This window comes from Mchenga conophoros, linkage group LG4 (assembly GCF_057382185.1).
Source record: "Mchenga conophoros isolate Kocher_MC1m ecotype Shallow Benthic linkage group LG4, M_conophoros_male_GT1.1, whole genome shotgun sequence".
Taxonomy (NCBI): Eukaryota; Metazoa; Chordata; class Actinopteri; order Cichliformes; family Cichlidae; genus Mchenga; species Mchenga conophoros.
In genome coordinates, this window is record NC_140529.1 from 18,088,831 (window position 1) to 18,110,719 (window position 21,889).

Here is a 21,889-nt window from a genome sequence, read left to right on the forward strand (position 1 = left end):
TCCAACTTTGACACCAACGAAGACCAAGGAGTGCTGACTGTCGCTGATTTTCCTCCACAGTCACGTGACCTCAGCCACAATGAACAAGAAGGCAGACGGGCGTTTCACAGTGGATGACTCTGAGCTCTTTGGAACACCCAAATCATGCAGGGATAATATCAGGCTTTATACACACCTGGAGAGTCCATGTCAGTTAAAATGACTGCAATTCAGAGCAAAATCAAATGTAGGAAATAATTAAAAATCATCCTGTCCTTAAAGGTCTAAAAAAACACTTTTGATCGACTGCTCGCCAGCAAGTGCGAGCCCCCCTATGAAAGCAGAAGTTCGGGCAGTTTTTCAGGTGCTGCACTGACACAGCAGTGATGATCTTAGACATCAATCGGGAAAGGGTTCCAATTTGAAGTCTACAGTGAGGAAGATTATTCACAAGTGGAAGTCATTCAAGAGCGTTGCCAGTCTTCTCAGGAGTGCACATCCCAGCATGTTCACCCCAAGGTCAAACCATGCAATGCTCAGAGAAACTGCAAAAAAGCCTAAGAGTACCTCTCAGACTCTACTGGCCTCAGTTAGCATGTTAAATGTTAAAGTTCATGACAGGACAATTAGAAAAAGACTGAAAAAGTATGACTTGTTTGGAAGAGATGCCAAAAGAAAGCCTCTTTTCTCTAAAATCAACATGGCAGTGCAGCTTAGGTTTGCAAAGTTAGAAATCACAACAAGATTAAAATGAAGCTGTTTGACTGTAATACACAGCATTATGTATGGAGAAAAGTAAACATAACATATCAGCACAAACAGCACAAATGAACTGTGTCAAGCACGGTGGTGGAGGGGTGATGATTTGGGACGTTGCAGACCATGAACTCCATGAACTTGTTTGTATACCAAGGTATTCTGGAGTCAAATGAGGCTATTTTTCTACTAACGGTGTTGCAATGACCCACTCAGAGATCAAATGTCAACATGAGGTTACTGAATTGAAGCAATGCTGTAAACAAAAGTGGACTTGCACAGCAAGACACTGATAAAATCATACAGGAAACCATTATTCCAAGTTATTGCTGCATGTGGTTATAGAAGCTACTGAATCGTGGGGCGCATTTGTTTTTTCACACATTATTGCAACATTTTAGATCCGTTTAAAAAAATAAATAAATATTAACTCTTGACTTTATTGTGTCCTGATACTAAAACTGACCGAGGGTGTACTTCTTTTTCTGACTGCATCAATGTTATTGCAGTTAACCAAACTAAAAACTAAAACTAGGCGTGAAAAACACTGTTTAGTTTATCCATCTGTCCATCCATCCATTCGCTTCCGCTTATCCTTTACCATCTGTCCAATCTTTCAATTTTATTTCATTTTAGCTCACTAAAATAATAAATCTTTTAGAGGTTTGAAAACTGATCATTAGCCAGAGTTGGAGTAAAATTGTGTGTGTGGAATCTGCAGCGCTATCAACAAATCATTGCTAAATATCTCACGGTATAGCCTCTCCCAAAACCACAAGCAGTGGTTTAAATTTCGTGCCCAGAAATGTTGCGATACCGATTCTTTAAAGTAATTATGTGCTTCAATTTGATCTTTACAAAACACAAGCTGGGGCTTTTCCATCCTGGCAGGAAGTTAAATAAGAAAAAAAAAAACATGACAGAACAGGTAAAACAGCTATGTATGATCCGCTGATGGTTTTCACATGAGGTGCCATCTAAATGATTTAATGGACAAATCGAGGGATGGACATCTTCCTGCTGCCAGCGCTGCAACACTTCATAAAACTGGGAAGCCCTGGAGGTCACGTGATAAAGGTCTGCCTTTTTCTGAAAGCGTGTGGGTAGGTGTGTTTTGCCTGTTAAGGTCACACCTGTCGGGCGGTGCCGCAGGCAGCATGTCGCTCATTATTTACTTTCTCTCTTGCCGGGTAGCCTTTCAGCTTGGTAGTAACAATGGCTCAGTGTTAATGCATTATGGCTGACCAGCGGAATTATAGCGCTGACCGAAGCAGGCGACACGATGAAAGATATTTACCAGACCTCGAGCTAAGCTGCTCAGCTCTTTTAAAGAAACGCGAGGAATTAAAGCACACAGGTGCGTCTGTCTTCAGCCAAAGTCTGGAGACGTTTTGGAGAACTGCCTCGTAGAACTGGGTGGTTCATGAAAGTTGTATTGCTTTTTTTCAGTTAACTATTTCGGGCTCGCGACATGGCTCTATCCCAGCTTCAGTGCCTGGATGATAACCACGTGAACCCGCGGACGCACGAGTCCAAGCCCGAGTTCTTCTACTGTGAGGACCAGCGGCTCGCGCTGGAGGCTCTCCTGCAGGATGGTCGCGAGGCGTTCTTTAAATACCTGGAGGCTCGCGGCCTCCGGGGTTTCCTCTCAGACCCGGAGCTGGAAGCTCTCACCGGCGCCGTCGAACCCTATGACCCGGGCTTGGAGCTGTTCTCGGGGGATGCCGAAGACGTGCAGACCCCGCTGTCGCTTCACTACTGGCCAGAGCTGTCGGACACGTCCATCCCGCAGATGGACCTGGGCTGGCCCGACAGCGATGCGTACCGGGGGGTGACGCGCACTACGGTGTACACGCAGCCGCCGCTGGATGGTCACGCTCACATCAAAGAGGTTGTCAGAAAAATGATCGCACAGGCGCAAAAGGTAGGTGGGCCAATGCAGTTATGATAATATTAAATGGCACTATTCATCATCACATTGTGCATTAAATAATATATAAAAATAACCATGTTTAAGTGCGGATGAAAACTTTGTTTTCTCATCAATATTTATGTGTGTTTTGAGCTTCCTGGATGACTTGTGTGTTGGTTCATCTTCAAAGCATGCTAATGTTTACTCACCTGAGTTCATTTAATGACTGAATAAAAATCCGAAAATATTGATTTCTAGCCATCTAACTAACTTTTTTTTTCTTTAATCAGCTGTGCATAGTCCTGAAATTACCCACAGTGCTGGCATAAAGTCTAAAGAAGTCAGTATAGTCAGACTACAGACTGCTGACCAAATGAGTAAAGTGCAGCTTGATTTATGGCCATTATCAGCTATGCCACTAACAGTGGACTATGTGTGCTAGGTGGGGTATTTGCATGGGTAATTTGCAGCGCTCATGCCTATCAGTCAGTGTTTGTGTCTGTTTATGCGGCTGAGTCATCTGGAGGCAGAAATTTATGACATGTCTTATTTCTTAGCATCACTTCTCTGTGACGTGTTATTTGCCTGAAACGAGCTCGCTGGATCATTTTCCTCAAGAGCTTCAGACAGAAAACGAGTTATCGGTTGTATAAGTAGCTGTGAGAGCTGTGAGAACTTTCCCTCTGCATAGGAAACACTTATTTTACTTAAACCTGAAAAACAACTTGAGTGTTATTTGTTTTGGCATAAAAATGTGTCCGCGCAGTAACCTTAAGGCTGAGGCTTTTATCCTTCTGCTCTGTAATGAATTTTGTTTTCATTTTCATGCATGAACTACATAGGAGTATCTGAGGCTGATCTAGGTTCTGTGCCTGTGCCTGTGCTTCTGCGTCTCCAGGTAATCGCAGTGGTGATGGACGTCTTCACTGATGTCGACATCTTCAGAGATTTGCTTGATGCTGGTTTCAAAAGGAGAGTTTCTGTTTACATCCTGCTGGAACGTGCAACGCTACCTCATTTCTTGGCCATGTGTCGGAGGGCCAACATGCACGCCGGACACCTCAAGGTGAGCCGGTACCACCCACTTCGTCATTTTGCATAGCAATTTGAATCTTATCATGAAAGAGTGAGTCCAAATTCTAAGTAAAGCTGAAAACAGTCATAAAAGTCAGCCGTTCAGTTTTCCCACAGCACGCTGTTGGACAGACGTCGCCATTCAAAGCGGTCCACCTAGGCAATAAAAGGTGATTACGACTCAAATGATAATGAGATAGAAAGCGAAATTTCATTGTGTGACATGTGAGGTCAAAATGTTACAGGGTAAATGTTTCACTGACGAGTTGAGCGTCTTTGCCTGTTGGCCCCAAACGCGTGCATTGAAACCTTTGGGACAAAATGGAAAGTCTTGCTGTGTTTTTGAGCCTGAAATAACTTTGTAAGGCTGTTGATGTAGAACACAAGGACAGATTATCTCGCAAAATAAGCAACTGAAGACAAGAGACTTCTGTTATGCACGGATAAACAGAAGCACATGCCGGCTTCCCCTCTCTCTTTTGTCTCTCGCTGTCTCCCTCACACGCACACACGCTAGAGTCCACACAACCACCAGTAGATCCACCCAGCTGGTACTGCAACGCAGATAAATCCCATTCTGCCTACCTTTATTGTTACATATTGTAAGTAGCTAGCTACGATCAAAACACAGATATGAAACAGATCTTTCTCGTGCCGGGACATGTTAAAAGGGAGTTGCATGGAATATAAAAATGCGTTTTCACTGAACTGTTTTCTTGGGGCATAAATCTTTTGTAGAAAGCTGCCAAAGCAAACACAATCATTTTAACTCAAGTCAACCAAAAGAAACAATTGCTTTCTGTTAGGTGTGATCATTTCTCAAGAACAGTTTAGGATAGATTACTGGTTAAAGTGTCGTTGTGCAGGATTAATGTTCTCTCATATTACTTCACTGTGTAGTGTTTTTTAATGGCTTAGTCAGCATTAGATGGGGCCTCTCACAAGGTCTGCTTGTTTCACTTGGACACAGTTTTGCTTGACAGGTGGAAGAAGGAGCTGAAATCATCCAACGCAAGGTGTTTCCAGTTGGAGTGTTTGGTTCAACTGTAAAGGATTGAAATTTTCCATGAGTACAGAAGAAAATTTAATGGAAATTTTCCATGAAATTGGCAAAATGAAATTCACCTGATTGTTATACAGTTTACACCAAGCACATTGTCCTCAACAGCTCTTTATTTGATTAAGTAAATGTTTGATTTCATGTATTTCACTTACATTTTGGTCAGAATTGAAGAATAATTTTTTTTAGCCATGATCACGCCTACCGTCTGCAGCATTAGCCGTACCTTATTGGCTCGACCTGTGTGCTTAGTGGTCCCTGTAATACTGCAGAAATATTTCAAAATATCTAAAGTAGCATGCATGCGTGCAGATCATGCTGATAAGAAAAGATGCACAAACACTCACACTTGTCACTTTATGCCTCAGAGTAACTAAAGTTAAACAGGCTTGACAGTCTTTCAGTACCATCTGGATCCAATTTGCCAACAAAACAGCAAGAAATTCAATAGCAGCAGTGTTTGCTTTGTCAACAAAAGCACATGTTTGTGTGGCACATGACATGATAAGTGAAAGCGGTTGCTCAGTTTAATGAGTTTTTCATATGCGATTCATACTCACTGCATTTGCCTTTTGAATTAAATGCCATGTTATTATTTCCTACTAAGACGTCCCAGACCTTTTTCTTGCTTTAGATTCATAAGCATTGAGAATCTGTCTTTAACAGTTTTACTCCTACTTGCTTCACAGTAGACACACAGGCTGAAGTTGCTCTGCTAAATTAAATATTTGATAGCACAGTGGCTCTGTATGAAGAAAAGACATTCTGTGCCACAGTTTCTTCTAATATTTATGGAGAGACAAGTGTATCTCCTTCAGGTAGGTCACTCTCTGGTTTTAGCCAACAGGAGCGTACAACGTACACCTGACAGAGAGTTTTAAAATGACATGCAAAGCTGCTATTCTGTTTAATCCACGGTGGCTCTGCAGCAAGTAAAACAACGCTGTTAAGAGATGGATCCAGTGTAGTAGGACACAATCTTGTTTGTTTGACAGCCAGCGTGCTTCCTTTCTCTTAGTCATACACTGCGAGTCTGTTAGGTTCTCCTATGAAGTGCACTGGAGGGGCTTGCTCCCTGATGTGTCATATACTGCTGCTTTGTTATACTGGCAGGCAACCTTTGGCGTGGGGCCTATTTCACCAAGTAAAACTACATAGCCATTTATGACATTAACATTAACAGTGCACCAATAGATGCTCATCTATGTGGAAAATCTGAAGAGCCAGGAGACAGGAGTACGTGACGACGATGAGCAGCTAACACAAACATCTCTAAAAGTGACAAGTCTGTCAAGAAAGACAATCAGAGGATGACTTGCAGGAAACAGGTGATAGTTTGGGAATTTACCACAAGCCGTAAGTGACGAGATAGAGCGGCTGGAGGGGAGGGATGGGAGGAGGAGCAGATGAGTGGTGAAATGAGTTGCCAAGTGAGTGAGAGTAAGTGGAATCTGGCACCTGAGTGGGCAATAAGGTACTAAATTCTTCTTACCCATCAGTTATTCAGGAAGGTTTTCTAGGAAAATATCCAACTGCCACACTTCAAGCTGACAGAGCTTAATTTAAGTAGTTTAGCAAAGTGTGCACATTGACTGTAGAGACTGTTGAAACCACAGTGCACTCGGAGGTGGTTTTATTTCCGCATAAAATGCATTGAACAACTGCTCAAATGCTCGTCGTCATGAACTTGGAGCATGCAATGCAATTTATCGAACCGGTTAACCAAAGGAATGCACTGGGGGAAGGAGAAAGTTTAGGGTGTGCCTAAACGAAGGAGGAAAACAAGTGTTTCTACTGTGAGACAAAGCATGCCAGAAAAAAAGAAACGAGGAGGAGCTGAAACAAGAAGACTGACTGCATGATGTTTTGGCTGCATCATGTGGCTTTCAGACAGACTTAGCACTCAAAGTTGTGTCAAGGCATCCGGAAGGGCAAGCTGAAAATCCCCAGATCAGACAGTGTAAGTCTACACTTACAACAAACCAAAGGACTAGTGTGTCAAGGTGACTTGAGGGTCTGTTACACACCTTGCTGGGCTTATGGAGCTTATTTATGTACTGCTGAGTAACGACAACAAGAACCACACAACTTAAGGTCAATATGTGTAATGGTGTGATTTTTTTTTTTTTTTTCTCTCCAACGTTACTGTATTATGTTTGTAAAATGAGATTGTCAGTCTAACACTTCCATGCATTCTTTTTTGGATAATACAACAATTAACTGTGATAAATCATCCATGAATATATATGTGTTGCTGTCTACATAGATTGAAATTCACATTTAACTATTACATGAACATTTCTTCTTCTACATGAATATAACCAGAATCCAACCAGCTGGCAGCCTGTTGAGTCGAGTCCCTCAAGTTGCACTCATTGACAAAAACTCAATCAGACTGATGGCAACATGCTGGCAATCTGTCTGCATTTATAAATTAGACAGCAATTCTTTGCAAACCTCCAACAATCTCTCTGAGAGTGACCTCAGTCAGTCCACATGGTCATGAGTGCAACACCCTCAATCTCTGGGCAACCACTGAGTCACCACAAGTTGCACTCGGTCGCAGAATGTGAAAAAATTCAATATTGTCACCAGGAAGCCACGCTTTTTTTTTCTTCTTATTTTGTAGATGCAAGGAGATTGATGTCCTATGTTTAATCATGTAACTTAGGTATTAGCTTGTTGCAAATTAGGAGGTTAAGTCTGTCAGATGGTCTTTCAGTTCAGTCGATTTAATGAGAGTTTGCTTGCGTCCTGCGAGCTTATAGCACTGCCTAACTTTGTAAACCTGTTCATGGATACCTAAACCTTTATTTTTTTTATTGTAACAACTGGGATCTTTTTGTTGGAGCTGAAACGAAATAAATTGTTTTTAACACTCAGCGGTATCTTAATATTTGAGAACTGAAGAAGCAATTGGACCTATAAATGGTCAATGACAACAGAGTTGACAAGCAGCTAGTGATGTAGAAAAGTGATGGAAGGAAACCATGTTTTTTAAACTAGTTTTATACAGACGTTTAGCTCTTAAACACTACAGACAATGAAGAAAAACACCCTAAAAGCACCTTTTGGGGTACTTTTAGGGTGGTAGTGTTGCATGTGCCTTTTGTTCACAGCGTTCCCACCATATTTTAATTTCTTTAATAAAATATCAATATTTAGTGTTCCTGTATTGATACAATATCACCATGCAAGTATTAGGATAAAAAATATTTGCAACATTTAACTCTGAAAAGTTTGACTGAGTCAGACTTTCTAATATCAGTTTATGATTGCAACAATGATATTGTACCATTCAGTTATTATGAACCTTACACTGGTTAAATGTTAGCATTGCAACATACATTATTTTATATGTTTGGTGTATAGTTGAAAACAGGCTTTTCACAGAGGTCATGTTTGCACATGCATATGCACAGAGATTGCATAGGCTTAGTTGGTATCTATTTGTCTTTTGCTTTCTGAAAGTGCATTGGGTTAGATGATGATGTGAGGATTCAGTTACTGTGGTTACTTTCAAGCGCTCCAGTTTTTCTGTTAGCACTGTTCATGTACAGCATGTTTTTAAGCTGTTTCTAAAAACTCCCAGGCTTCACGGTGTCCCAGACTCCAAATATTTGAACGTTTCAGAAAGGAATCACTTTCAGTCTGAACAAAATTTCAAAGTGAAAGTAAGCTCAGGATCAGACGTTTGTTTTAGTGAGTAATCCAAACCGTGCAGCAACACCCAGCAAACATGATTAAAACTGCGGCGTCATCTCCTTGGTCAAAACTTGTCAATGATTGATGCCAGAAACTGAATCAAATCCGACTTTTTTGCTATGCGACCCATATCCGATCATGGTATGACAGTATGAACGGCACAAATCCGATATTTTTAAATCCGATCTGGGTCACTTTCGTATGTGGTACTGAATCCGATACATATCCGATTTTTTAGAAAGCAACTGCTGTTTAAACGGTCATGTCGCATTAAATCCATCTTTTACGTCACGGACACAAGACAGACGCCAATTATCAGCTCCGGAGAAGCGCCCGAGAAGACATCGCGAACGCTTCCTGGTTATCCAGTGTAGATGTCAGTGAAACTGTTGAGAAGACAACGTTGGAGAAACGTGAACATTTTATTTGTACTGTATAATCCTTTGAAGCACCGCTCCTCTCTAAAACAGCAATAAGGATAATTATTACATTTTACAAAATAACTTGAAGCAAAAATTGGGAAACGTAAAGTCCGAAACAAGTCTTTATATTAACAGCCATCAGTCAAACCATACTGCTTGGTCTGGATCTAAACAGAGTGCAGTGTGTGTGACGTCTTCTTTTGCGCATGCGGGCCGCTTTGAGGATTCACACTAGAGCGCGTTTGCTGTCACCTTTTATTTGTAGTGTGAACAAGCAGACAAAAAAATCGGATTTGATCAAAAAAATCGGAATTGAGCATTAAGACCTGCAGTGTGAACATAGCCTAAGTGGTATTTCAACATTTGTTTGATTTTGAGATCAGAAGAAGTGATTGGACCCAGAAATGGCTAATGACAATGGACAGATGGAAGGAAAACATGTTTTCTGTTGAAAGGAATAATTATTTTCATTATAGGCTTTGAGCCTTAACACATTATAGGCAAAAGCAGGTGCAGGAAAATTGACTCAGAAGGCTTATTTTATAACACATATGCTGTGCTTTTAAGAGGCATGAAAAACAGACAGTTTCCAACAAAGGTGGGGAATATAGGTTTTCAAATCAAGTAAAGACAAGCCAGACATCATAATGTGGGTTGTGTAAGTTTTAAGCAGAGTGTTTACACTGGCTGTAGTTTGTGTGATTGCTTAGATGTTTGAACACATGGAGCAATTGCCTTAGATTAAGGCAGTAAGTGGAAAATGACTGCTAATGACTTCTGTATCTATGTTTTAGGGATTATTATTAAGGCAAACAGTTGTTCCATCCATCCATCCATCCATCCATCTTCATCCGCTTTGTCCGGGGCCGGGTCGCGGGGGCAGCAGCCTAAGCAAAGAGGCCCAGACCTCCCTCTCCCCAGCCACCTCCTCCAGCTTATCCGGGGGAATACCAAGGCGTTCCCAGGCCAGCCGAGAGATATAATCTCTCCAGCGTGTCCTGGGTCTGCCCCGGGGCCTCCTCCCGGTGGGACATGCCTGGAACACCTCACCCAGGAGGCGCCCAGGGGGCATCCTTGTCAGATGCCCGAACCACCTCAGCTGGCTCCTTTCGATGTGGAGCAGCAGCGGCTCTACTCTGAGCCCCTCCCGGATGGCCGAACTTCTCACCCTATCTCTAAGGGAGAGGCCAGCCATCCTTCGGAGGTAGCTCATTTCTGCCGCTTGTATCCGCGATCTCGTTCTTTCGGTCACTACCCACAGCTCGTGGCCATAGGTGAGGGTAGGGACGTAGATCGACCGGTAAATTGAGAGCTTCGCTTTTACACTCAGCTCCCTCTTCACCACGACGGACCGGTGCAGCGTCCGCATTACTGCAGCTGCAGCCCCAATCCGTCTGTCGATCTCCGGCTCCCTTCTCCCATCACTCGCGAACAAGACCCCGAGATACTTGAACTCCTCCACTTGGGGCAGGAACTCATCCCCGACCCGGAGTGGGCACTCCACCCTTTTCTGGCTGAGAACCATGGCCTCAGATTTGGAGGTGCTGATCCTCATTCCCGCTGCTTCACACTCGGCTGCGAACCGTTCCAGTGCGAGCTGGAGGCCCTCACCCGATGAAGCCAACAGAACCACATCATCTGCAAAAATCAGAGATGAGATTCTGAGGCCACCAAAGCGAAAGCCCTCTGCCACTTGGCTGCAAACAGTTGTTTGTTAGCAAAAAAAGAAAATTCTACATTGGCTACATTTGAGTTGTAAATGTTTGATATTACTATTATTTGTGGATGTTATTGTTCTTTGGCTGACGTAGTGTGACTCACGGTCTCTACTCACATTGTTTGGCAGGCTTTTATTCTATAATGCAGGTCACAGGTTATGAAGGCAGTTTTAGGTCTTTAATATGTACAAAAATTGCGTGTTTGTTTGTGTTTCAGCACCTTCGTGTCCGCTGCTCAGAAGGAGCGGAGTTCTACACGAGGTCCTGCACCAAGGTCAGAGGGCGAATGGGTCACAGATTCATGTTCGTTGATGGAGACAAAGCTGTGTCTGGGTCGTACAGGTCAGTGCACCTCACGTGTGTGAGAAGGAGGGAGAATGTGTCAGAAAAAGATTATCCCCTTGTGCTCCACCTGCTTTTGAAACTGCCAACTTGGCACAAGAGATAAATAAACAATGGCTTGTCGACATAGCAGACAAACAGGTTGTAAATGTATCCAATCTACTAGAGTAACCGTGCAGTTCCTAAGTGACTGGATTATTATACTTTTACGTTTGCAGTCATTGCTGATTACTTCATTATGCTTGCAGTGTAGTGTAGTTTGTTTTGTGGTATCGTGGTACAGTTTAAATAAGTCTGAATTTGCATTTTTTATTTGTTCATATTTGTTTTTTGTGCAGCTTCACTTGGATGGCCTCACGTCTGGATAGGAATCTCATTACCGTGGTTACAGGCCAGGCTGTGGATGGCTTCGACCGACTGTTTCGCTTCCTCTATCTGTCCTCCAGTTCTGTTGACCTCCGGCAGACCATCACAGAGCCTGAACCTGAGCCGGAACCCCTCCCACAGCCCGCCCCTGTCATACCCCCTTCTGCTGAGATTGCGAGGAAGTTGTACAGCCCAAAATATGCCCTGGTTGCTTTGACCAACCCCGGCCCCACCACCTCTGTTAACCAAGAAAGCCCCAAAGAACCCCAAAATCCAGAGAACTCCAAGAAGAAGAGGCGAGGCAAGGCTAGTGAAGAATCGACAAAAGAATCTCCTCCTCTCCATCCTGGATTAATAAATCTAGAAAAAGCATGCTTAATCGCATACCTGCCCACATGGCCAGAACCTGACCCCCCCAGTGATGTCATAGGGTTCATTAATGTTCGGGATGCCAAAAAACCAACTCAAGTCCACTTGCAGCGTTCAGAGATGTTTGAAACCAGCCAGGCGATCAGGTTTAGCAGTCCGTTCAGCAGCACAAAGGAATCCAAGGAAGAAGTCGCCAAGCCCACACAGGCGACTCCTAAACAAGAGGAGGTGAATGCACTCCAACCAGCACAGGCTAAATCCATGGTTGATGATGCTGTAGAAAAAGCACAGCAAGCACAACTCAGTGATGTCACACATAACAAAGAGGCATCTGAACAGAAATCACCTGCATCTGAGGAAAAGTCTGACCTGCAGTCAGACGCCGCTAATTCTGTCAGCCCCAAGAATAAATTTGATTTAAGCACAACCACTAACCAAGAGGCAGGCCTTGATACTCCCCTCGGTGCACAAGCACTTCCCCAATCCAGCAGCGAAGCACCCGCTTCTGACGAGGGGAAGATTTCCCACGCAGAACAACCCGTCTCATCAAACAGTCACGCTGAGTCAGGCTCGCTCCCAGAATTAAACACAGAAAAGAAAGCAGAACCTACAAGTAGATTGAGCACACAAAGTTCTGCTGTGCACAGGACACACACCCCAACACCAAACGGTGCACACACCCCTCAGATTCCCGACTCCCCAGAATTAAACACAGAACAAGGTACGAAAGAAAAGACCCCACCACCACAGGCGGATTCACAAACACGAGCTGTTCACAAGCAACCGCAAATCTCTACTGAAGTGGCTTCTAGCATCCAGACTCCAACTGTCCACAGCAACATTTCCACCTCCCTGGTTTCTGCCACACAGTCTAAAAATAACCACATTCCTATTACTACAGTGCACTCAAGCACATCTTCTAGCGCTTCTGTTCCCTCCACCAGCTCCTCTGCCCTTCCTCTTACTTCTTCCGTTACAACACCAAATCCACCCCTCCCTGCATCCTCTTCTTTGACCCCAGCTCCCCCTATCCCTAAACCTCGTACCATACAGATAGTTATGAGTGACAGCAGCACCAGCAATGGGCAGAAACTGCCGGAGATCCGTCTTGTTAGGAGGCCCGAGGCCAGCACAGGGCCCCTCGTGGCCCACAGTGCGTTTGATGTGGCAGCTGTTGAGCAGACATCTCTGGTAAAAGAGTGTCAAACTGTCCCTGAGCTGCAGGACGACAGTACCAGTAAGGCAGGGGCACAAAAAGACACAGAGAACACAGGGAATCCTGAAGAAACTTCAAAGCAAGAATCTAAAGAGACAAGTGTGGAAGCAGATGAGCAAGACGATGACGGAGCAGCATCCCAGACGGTCGCTGGAAGCGAGCTGCACAAGTCAGATGCTTTGATTAATGATGCACCAAAGGCAGCCGCATTGAAAATTCAAGAAATCATTCCAAAAGATGTTGACCTCGAAACTTCCGAAGATTGCAGGATTATTGGGAAGATGGACGCACGCTGTGTAGCAACAGCGCAGGCAGATACAGCGAGCCCTGAAAGGACTCTGACAGGCTCTGAATCTGGTGACGTGTCAGACAGAAAAGGTGAAAATGTGACACAGTGCAGAACATTTCTCGCAAGAGTACATGAACCCCAAAGGATATCATTTTCTAAACCACAGGACATGGATCAGATGGAGGCTCTGAATTCTTCGACAGCGCCAGTGTTCTCGACCTCATGTCTGCGACCTCATAACGGCGATGGCGCACACACATCTGCTACAGACACCCACAGCCAGCAAGGTGAACAAGTAAGACTCACACATGTAGACAATGAGGTTAATATGCGAAATACTGCAAATCACAACACGCACAGCACCTTTCAAGAACAAACTTCTACAGGACGTGTTGGCACACACACGCCCGAAAAAGCCCTGCGTTTACACCTCACCGAAACACACCTGCCGGACTTCCGTTCGCAAACACCTGTGCACCGATCACAGTCGCTTAAAGCACACACTCCCACTCCTGATGGATTTTCTCCACGCACGCCAGCCTTGGATTCTCTATCGCCAGACATTTTTGATGGTTATATCTCCTCACGAGAGGACTCCACTCTCTCCACCACCTCTGAAGAGTATTATGAATGTAGCGACTCGCTTTTTAATGAGCCTGTTTTTGACCACATGGCTTCTCGTGACCAGGGGATGATAGCGGATCACATTAATTTCGCACACACAAATAGTCTAAATTCTCCCGCCACTGGCACCGGTCCTGCACACATAAATTACAGCTCAAGTGATGCTACATTAGGTACGGCACACAGTGAAACACAGACTTTGACTGGGGCCGCTAAAGTCCCCAGTTCTTCTTTACTTGGAAAAAAAGTGGAAACTAGGGAGGTAGAGAACAAGGCAAGTGAAGAAGAAGCGAGTGAAGAGGATGAACATGGGAGGAAACTGAGTGTGGCCGAGACGAGGGAAGAGCAAGAATCCCAGGGGACAGAGATGAGAGGCAGTGAGGATACTAATAGAATAATGGTGCAAATTAAACGAGGCAAAGATTCAACTGAAACAGGAGGAAAAGACAAAGAGGTCCAAACGCCTACGAGAAAGGTGGCAAGGAGCCAGTCAGCTGCAGACAGACTGGTGGATGGAGGAATGACTGCAGGAGGGTCAAGTAAAGAGAGATCAAAGCCAAAGCGATCGTCCGCTGGTGACATTAAATCAACAGAGGGAGGGAGACCAGACAGAGAGGGGAGGGAGAACGCTTCAAACCAGGTGGAAATAAGACCCAGGGGTACAGAGAGGAGAGCGAGCCCCCAGTCAAAGAGGCAGACAGAGGGACAGAAGGTATGAGCACTGATCAGAATAACATTTAAAACCAACAAAACGTTTCTTTAGTTTGCCAATCATATCCAAATGGGTATATATACAACTGGATTTTGTTAAAAAACAAAAACATCACACTAATTAATTGAAATTAAGGTAACACATTTTTCCTTCTTTGACAACTTAATTAAAAAAAACACAGTTTTTCAATTGGTGACCTTGAGACACTTAGTTGCTGCTGTATGTCCATCGTTTCCAGTCTCTGTGCTAAGCTGAGCTAAGCAGCTGAAACTGTTTAGTATGCAAACATGAAAGTGGTGTCAATCTTCCATTGGAGCCTTGGTAAACATATCTGTATCCGCCAACATCCTTAGTCTCTTGAAGAAACGCACCCATTGCATTGCCAGGGTTCATAATTAGATGCCCAAATGTATTTTACAACTAAATGAGGGCAAAATAAATGTTTTAGTAGATCCCAAGGCTTTACTCTGTGTTAACTTGCGTGACGGAAAAAACCCGAAGCATGCCAAAAATGTGGGTGTGATCTTAGCTTGTAGAAGCACATGCTCACTATCTCTAAGCCGGCCTTTTATCATCTTTAAAAACAACATATCTACAGTTGTAGGTGCTTCCTGTCACAGTCTCAGCCTTTTCTGATGCTTTTATTTTCAATAGAAAATTATGCACCTTTTCCTACTGTAACAATGCAGGTATTAAGTAAATATATGCATAATTATATTTCACCAAATCAAAGGAATAACCCCAACAGTCAAACATTGACTTGGCGACAGCAGGGAAGAAAAACTCCCATTCAACAGGAAGAAAACTCAAGCATAGCCAGGCTCAGGCAGGGGCAGCCATCTGGTGTGACCGGTTGGGGGTGAGGTGTGGTAGACAAGATAAAACACATGCTGTGGAAGAGAGCCATAGTAAGAGATTAATAACTAATGATTAAATGCAGAGATGTGTTTAAACACATAGAATGAAAAGAAATAAGGGAAGAAGAATCAGTGCATCATAGGAAGCCCTCAGCAGTCTAGGCCTATTACAGTGTAACTAAGGGAGGATTCAGGGTCTCTTCGCCTCCCAGTAAAATAATTTCTCACTGCTTGTAAAATCGATGAATGACAGCCTCTTTTCACTCTGTCGGTGTGCTTACTGAATCTAGACCTCCTGGCATCGCTTGAATCACAAAGCAAATACTGAATGATTTCTAAATCATCTAGTTTTATGGTCCCACTCTACCACTTACTACTACAACTACTACTGCTACACCAGTGTGTTCTTTTAAAAAGAGACTCAAAGCGTATCTCTTTTTGCACGTGTGTGATCAATGGGGAAATTTTTCAGGATCAGTGTTATTTTTATTCCTATATTTTTTATCCTGCTGATCAAAATCCCTTTTTAAAGTGTAAAAGGCGATTGTGGCTCAAGAGTTGGCAGTTCGTCTTGTAATCGGAAGGTTGCCGGTTCGAGCCCCGGCTCTGATAGTCTCAGTCGTTGTGTCCGTGGGCAAGACACTTCACCCGTTGCCTACTGGTGGTGGAGGGCCTGGTGGCGCTGTCAGTGCTGTGTGCACCTGTGTGTGAATGGGTGGATGACTGAATGTGTAAAACGCTTTGGGGTCCTTAGGGACTGAGTAAAGCGCTATACAAATACAGACCATTTAATCTCTTATTTTAGAAGTTTTTGCCATGTGTGATGTCCTTTTTCCTTCTGCTTTGAAGCTTGTTAAGTCTATGCCTGTCATATGAAATGTGCTATATAAAGAAACTTGAAATAGTGCATTTATCAAAGTGCCTTTTTGTTCTTCACTGACAGTTTTTTATATTAAGTTTCATCAAAGTTTAGAAAAATTGAATGTGAAAGGCTTTAATAACATACAGTATTGTGCTAAAGTCTTGAGCCGCCCCTCATTTCTTTATGCTTGGGCAGGAAAAGTATATAAAGCAAAAACAGAGTTTGCACAATTCTAATTTTGAACATTTATATGACTGCATGTTTTTTTTCAACACAGTCTGAAGTCTGATAGGCAGCCTTTCTGCAATTTCTTGAAGTAGTCTTCAGGAATAGTTCTCCAGGCTTCTTTGGATGTTGGCTGCCTTTTCTTTTGTTCTGTCAAGATGATCCCATACTGCTTCAATAACTTGAAGGTGTGAGCTCTGGGCTTTAATCAGGTATTCTTTTACTGCCTTGGTAGTGTGTTTTGGATCGTTGTCATATTGTCATGCTAATAAAATGCTTTCCAGAAGGTAATGCATGGTGGATTTTTTTCTGCATTCATAAATTCCATCAGTTCCAGTAAGATCCCCACCATCTAAAATTCAGATCCAAACCGTGACAGCGCCTCCACCGTGTAGACTTACTGTTTTACCTTGCACCTCAGCTGGCTCATGATGATTTAAACTAAATTTTCAAATTTGGATTCATCACTCTATAAGACCTGCTGACCCTGATTTTCAGTCCAGTTATTATGTGATTTGTATATCTCAGCCCATTCTCTCTGCTTCCCTTCTGGAATGGCTTCTTGACAGACACCTTTCCATTGAGGCCATTTCTGATGAGGCTTCAGTGAACAGTAGATCATTGAAGGCCCAGCTTCTCTCAGGTTTATGCTGGATCCCCCCCCCCCTGTTTCTGAAGGACATGACTTTCAGATACTGTTCCTCACACTGCACATCATATTCTTTTTTGGCTTATAGCTCTTTAGGAATTCCATTATTGTTAAACATGTGAAAAGTAGCCGTTGTTCAAAGAAAGACTCTTAAAGCCTCAAGAACTATTGCTCAAGATCACTTTAAAAAAAAGAGTACAAAATATATAACAAATTCAGGGTTGGATCAAGAGTTTTGCACAGTACTGTATATAATTGAAATCCTATGTAATATAATTTACAGCATTTGTTTCTGTGTTTGTGTGTTGATCCATGAACCTTTCACCAGCAGAGCATCACTAAGTTCAAACACAGCAGCACAACCATGCTTTGTTCATTATTGAAGAAGGATGCCTCGTGCGAATAAAGGTGGCATATTTATAATGACGTGCTGTGCGTGTTTGCACTGATAGAGTATTTAAAGGAGTCTAAAAGATGAATAGGTTTCACATTTATTGGTGTTTAACTCACTCACTCTTGCCCCGAATCCACTGCCTTTCATCTCAGAGTACTCAGTCTGAGTCAGTGAAGTGTTGTTTGCATGTTTTAGCTTATTTCAGTCATGTAATATTAATGAACGTGAAAATAACACAGACACTTTGCACCCTCTCTTTTCCATTTGCAACAAAGCTTATATGTCACTTGCTAATGCCTGTGTGAGTGTAAGAATCCTACACTGCATTATAGATAAGTTGCCCCACATATAATAGATTAAATATGAGAAACTGTTGGCTGCAGAAGTGTTACACACACCCTGAGTCAGACATCTCCTCTGTCTTTCTTTTTTCTGCAGCTTTCACACTCTTCACCCAAACCTCAAAAACAGAGGGTCCAACGTAATCCGAATTTCTTTGATAATATGTCATCTCTTCACAAAACGTCAACCAGACCACCTCAACCACTGGTGACGGGTACTGTGGGATCTATAGCCGGACGGAAACGGGTCTCCCAAAGCCAGCAGAGCCAGGATTCAGCAGCACAGAACCAAACTCCTTATCCAAACTCCTCCTTACTCCATATGAACCCACAGATCCAGCTCAGTACTCAGTCTCACAACCAGACGGCATCTGGACCGGAAGTGCAGGATGGGAGAACTCCATTTAACTTGAGTTTCAGCCGGCTGTACAACCTTAAGGGGATGAATGGCAAAGTGAACAAGACTCCAGCACACAGTAAAAGAGGCAGCGTGGCCACTCCAGCACATGAGAGTAAAACCACCAGTTAACGTGGTCACTGGTCATCACGTCTTTTTAATGTTACTGCGTCAGGCGAAATCACCACTGGGCCAATGTTTATATACCAACACATGTTGTTACCTCTTTCTTGACTCCTCGTGTTGTATGACTAATTTTTCATGTCTGCATTTAAACTCGTGGAGATTTATTTTTCATATTTAAATCCAGCTGCCTGCCAGTTTACAGCGAGCTTTCTTCCCCGGGAGGTCATGACTTCAGGTGCAATAAAAAGACTAGACCAGAGTTTGCATACATTTTTAATAACTTGGATGAGGAAACTGAAATAGTGTGTTTTCATTCTCCAACCTCAGGCGTCAGTCAAAAAAAACAAAAACTCTTACATCAATCAGCTCTTTGACTTACTGTATTTAAACATGCTGCACATATACAGCAGATAAAGCAAAAAGAAAAACAATATATTATTGGCATTACTGGATGACTCCCATATGTTTTTGTGGATTAACGTACGGCTTTAATATCGTATTTTCTATTTTTTAAAATTTTTGCTGTTTGATTAATGGGGATTGATGAAAATGTACGTTAATAGTGTTTAAAACTGGTACACACCTAACTCGATTTACATAGGACTATATTATATACCATATTAAAGTTCCGGCTGTTATCTAACATTACTTTACAGTTAATAAAGAAAACGCTCAGCATTTTGTGATTTTTTTTTTTTTACAGCAATCTGGAGCATTTGTCCTGAATTTGTAATATATTTTTTCTCCTCTGTATATCTGTACATTCAAAAAGGGGGTGCATGTTAAAAAAGTGAAAACAATTATAATTTTATTTAGGTCATTTGGTATTGTTACACTGAAAGGCTAAAGAGCAGTTTTCTTTTTTTCACATCAAAAGTATTTTTTTAGATTCTTAATATTTTTGTCCTGGAAGTGACTGTGCCAACAGACTTGCTACCTCTGAAGACAGATAAAGATGTTCTGAAGAATTGCTGCAGGAATGCACCAGATAGTGCACAGGTTTTTCCAAATGAGAGTGGAAATGTGCAGGATGTCCAAGATGCTAAAAATCACAAATATCATATGTCGTTTGATGGTAAAAAATAAAATAAATAAAGAAGCATCTTCTGTCTGTAATGTTATAGTTAATGGACAATGCATTTTTAATGAATGTGCAGCATGTTTACGCCTTTGCCAAAGATTTTGTATTTAACTGTTAAGTGTCCACATTGGTGTGTTTGTAGTGGATTTACATAGATTTAAGATGAATTCAGCTCTTTTGAATCCACTGCAGACAGGTAGACATCTGCAAGCATGACTTCAGAGCTCACTTCATGTGAGCTTACACATATGGTCATGAGCTGTCACCATATTTCTGACTTCAAATTAGATTCAGATTTGTAGCAAGGGTTGAATTATGCAAATAGAGGAAAATAAAGCTCTGTGTCTTTAAATGGCTGGAAAAAAATGAATATCCTTTCTGAGCAACATACTAACATCTTGACGTCACTAGCCGTGTCTGGGTCTAAACTCCGCTGCAGCTCCATATATCAAACGATCACTGTGGCATTACTGAGAGTTGAAAAACTGTCTAAAGTCTTTCATCTTTAATAAAATGATCAGCGTTCTGCTCTACCAGGTGTAACAATTGAGTTTAACATCCAGGCATCCATGAAAACGGAATTTATGAAATTTAACGGAGTTAGAAGTTAGCAGGGAGTTAGCTCGCTAGCTTCTATCTAAATACAATATAGCATGTCCTGACTGCGGGTTTTGAAAACAAATTCAAACGTACAGCTCTGTTATCACTTCCAGCATAAATGAAGACAGAAAACTAAACAGCAGTGACGTTTGTAGGGTTACTGAAGTTGGGCTAGCTGGTATATAATGATGTGCTACGTGACCGCTAGCGACACAGCTATGTTAGCATAATATAAACAAGCTAACTTTTTTTCCACTCGATAAAAGTTAACGTGAGTGTTCTCAGTGGTCAGAAACAAATGTAATCGCATGGCAGGGTGCTGTAAAAGGACCAAACTTCAGCCAGGAGAACAACTGAGATAATCCATCCACAATACGAGGTTAGTCATTCATATACTGCTGCATGGGCTGGGCTGTGGTTCCATCCTAAGGTTTTAAAAACTGAGCTTAAATAAATGATTAGTGGTAATAAAAGCCGAGGGAGGTCAACAGGGATCACTAACTGTTTTAGGAGCTTTTTAAGATCAAATAGAAGAAAATACATAACATTAAACATGTTAACAACACAAAAGCCATATTAAACGCAGACTACTTTAGACCCGGAAGTAGGATTCGTCGCGTCATCACTGAACAACCGGATAGTTAAAAATGTTTCACTTGATAGGAAACTATCACTGATGCACGTAACGTGAAGTACAGATACATTAAGAAATGAAAGACTAAATAGATGATAGTTTAGGTCGGGGCTTTGGGAAGGCCATTCCAGTACATTAACGTTAGCCTGCTTTATCCAGCCCAAAACCAGTTTTGCTGTGTGTTTGGATTGTCCTGTTGGAACACCCAGGTGAGTCCAAGTTTCAACCATCTAGCTGTTGATTTGAGGTGAAGTTGAATAAATTGGAGGAAGCCCTGCTTCTTCATTATTCCATCCACTTTGTACAACGTACCAGTATCACTAGGAGCCAGTGTTGGGACTAACGCGTTATTAAGTAACGCGTTACAGTAACTACGTTATTATTGTGATAACGAGCACGGTAACTAGTTATTATGCCAAAATCAGGAACGCGTTAGTCGTTACTGGGATTTAGATAGGCTCGTTACTCGTTACTTCGTGTGGTGGCTATCGCGGAGCTTCCACAGATTCAGTAACATTAGCAAGTGGTGGAAGCCAGCAGGTGGATGAAGGAAAAGGGACGCAGAAGGAAAAGAGACCCGAGGCGGCCGCCGGTCCAAGTGTGAATTGAACTTCAGGTAAGAAGTTATGACCTGCAGTCTCTCTGGGTCAGAAATGAACCAAGTTTAGGTGGAGTTTATTTTCGTTATGCTGACTTTTTCCATACTGCGTGCTAGCTAGCATGACGGAGTTTCTATACAGCTGGGTGGTGCTATGAAGTTAATGATGTTGAACTTTATTTTGTTCATAAGTTATTAGAGTTGCCAACCGTCCCGTCTGGTATTCAGAGAAAATATTACGCGTTTCTTATTGAGGTGAAAAGGAACAGTGTGTCCCCTAATTCAGCTACAATGAAAAAGGCACAAAGCTGGAGTTATTCTGTGTTTACGCTGCACAGCTGCCTCTTCTTCTCTCATCCTCTGCCCCCTCCCTCTCCTGTTTCTACTTCAATCATGAAAACTGATCAGTGATCAGCTGATCGGCTCTCTTGTTTGTTTATCGCTCACTTTGCGCCGAAAGAGGAAACCAGCGGATGTCGCGCTAAACAACAGCAGCACTTTTAAGCTTGATCAGCTGTTGTTAGAATTTATTTAATATTAATTTCTAGTATCAGCTGATGTTTGCTGGAGCCACAGCTGCA

The 21,889-nt window shown here is 42.5% G+C and overlaps 1 protein-coding gene across 3 annotated transcripts; it reads left to right on the forward strand.

The window, feature by feature from the left end:
* Positions 1–1,869: 1,869 nt before the first annotated feature.
* Positions 1,870–19,819, forward strand: LOC146575854 (uncharacterized). 3 transcript variants are annotated; one of them, XM_085270759.1, is made up of 6 exons: positions 1,870–2,092; positions 2,185–2,659; positions 3,546–3,713; positions 10,844–10,968; positions 11,307–14,544; positions 17,970–19,819. In XM_085270759.1, exons 2-6 carry the CDS (start codon positions 2,207–2,209, stop codon positions 18,399–18,401), a joined length of 4,416 nt encoding a protein of 1,471 aa, XP_085126885.1. In that variant the 5' UTR covers positions 1,870–2,092; positions 2,185–2,206; the 3' UTR covers positions 18,402–19,819. The 3 variants fall into 3 exon arrangements, with proteins under 3 accessions (XP_085126885.1, XP_085126884.1, XP_085126886.1); XM_085270758.1 differs by having other exon boundaries at positions 1,870–2,659; XM_085270760.1 differs by having other exon boundaries at positions 1,870–2,659; positions 11,307–13,503.
* Positions 19,820–21,889: the final 2,070 nt, after the last annotated feature.

Coding starts and splice junctions, on each gene's coding strand:
- LOC146575854 (XM_085270758.1), top strand. CDS start 2,207: ATGGCTCTATCCCAGCTTCAGTGCCTGGATGATAACCACGTGAACCCG. Junction 2,660..3,545: donor TGATCGCACAGGCGCAAAAG/GTAGGTGGGCCA, acceptor CTGCGTCTCCAG/GTAATCGCAGTGGTGATGGA. Junction 14,545..17,969: donor GGCAGACAGAGGGACAGAAG/GTATGAGCACTG, acceptor TTTTTTCTGCAG/CTTTCACACTCTTCACCCAA.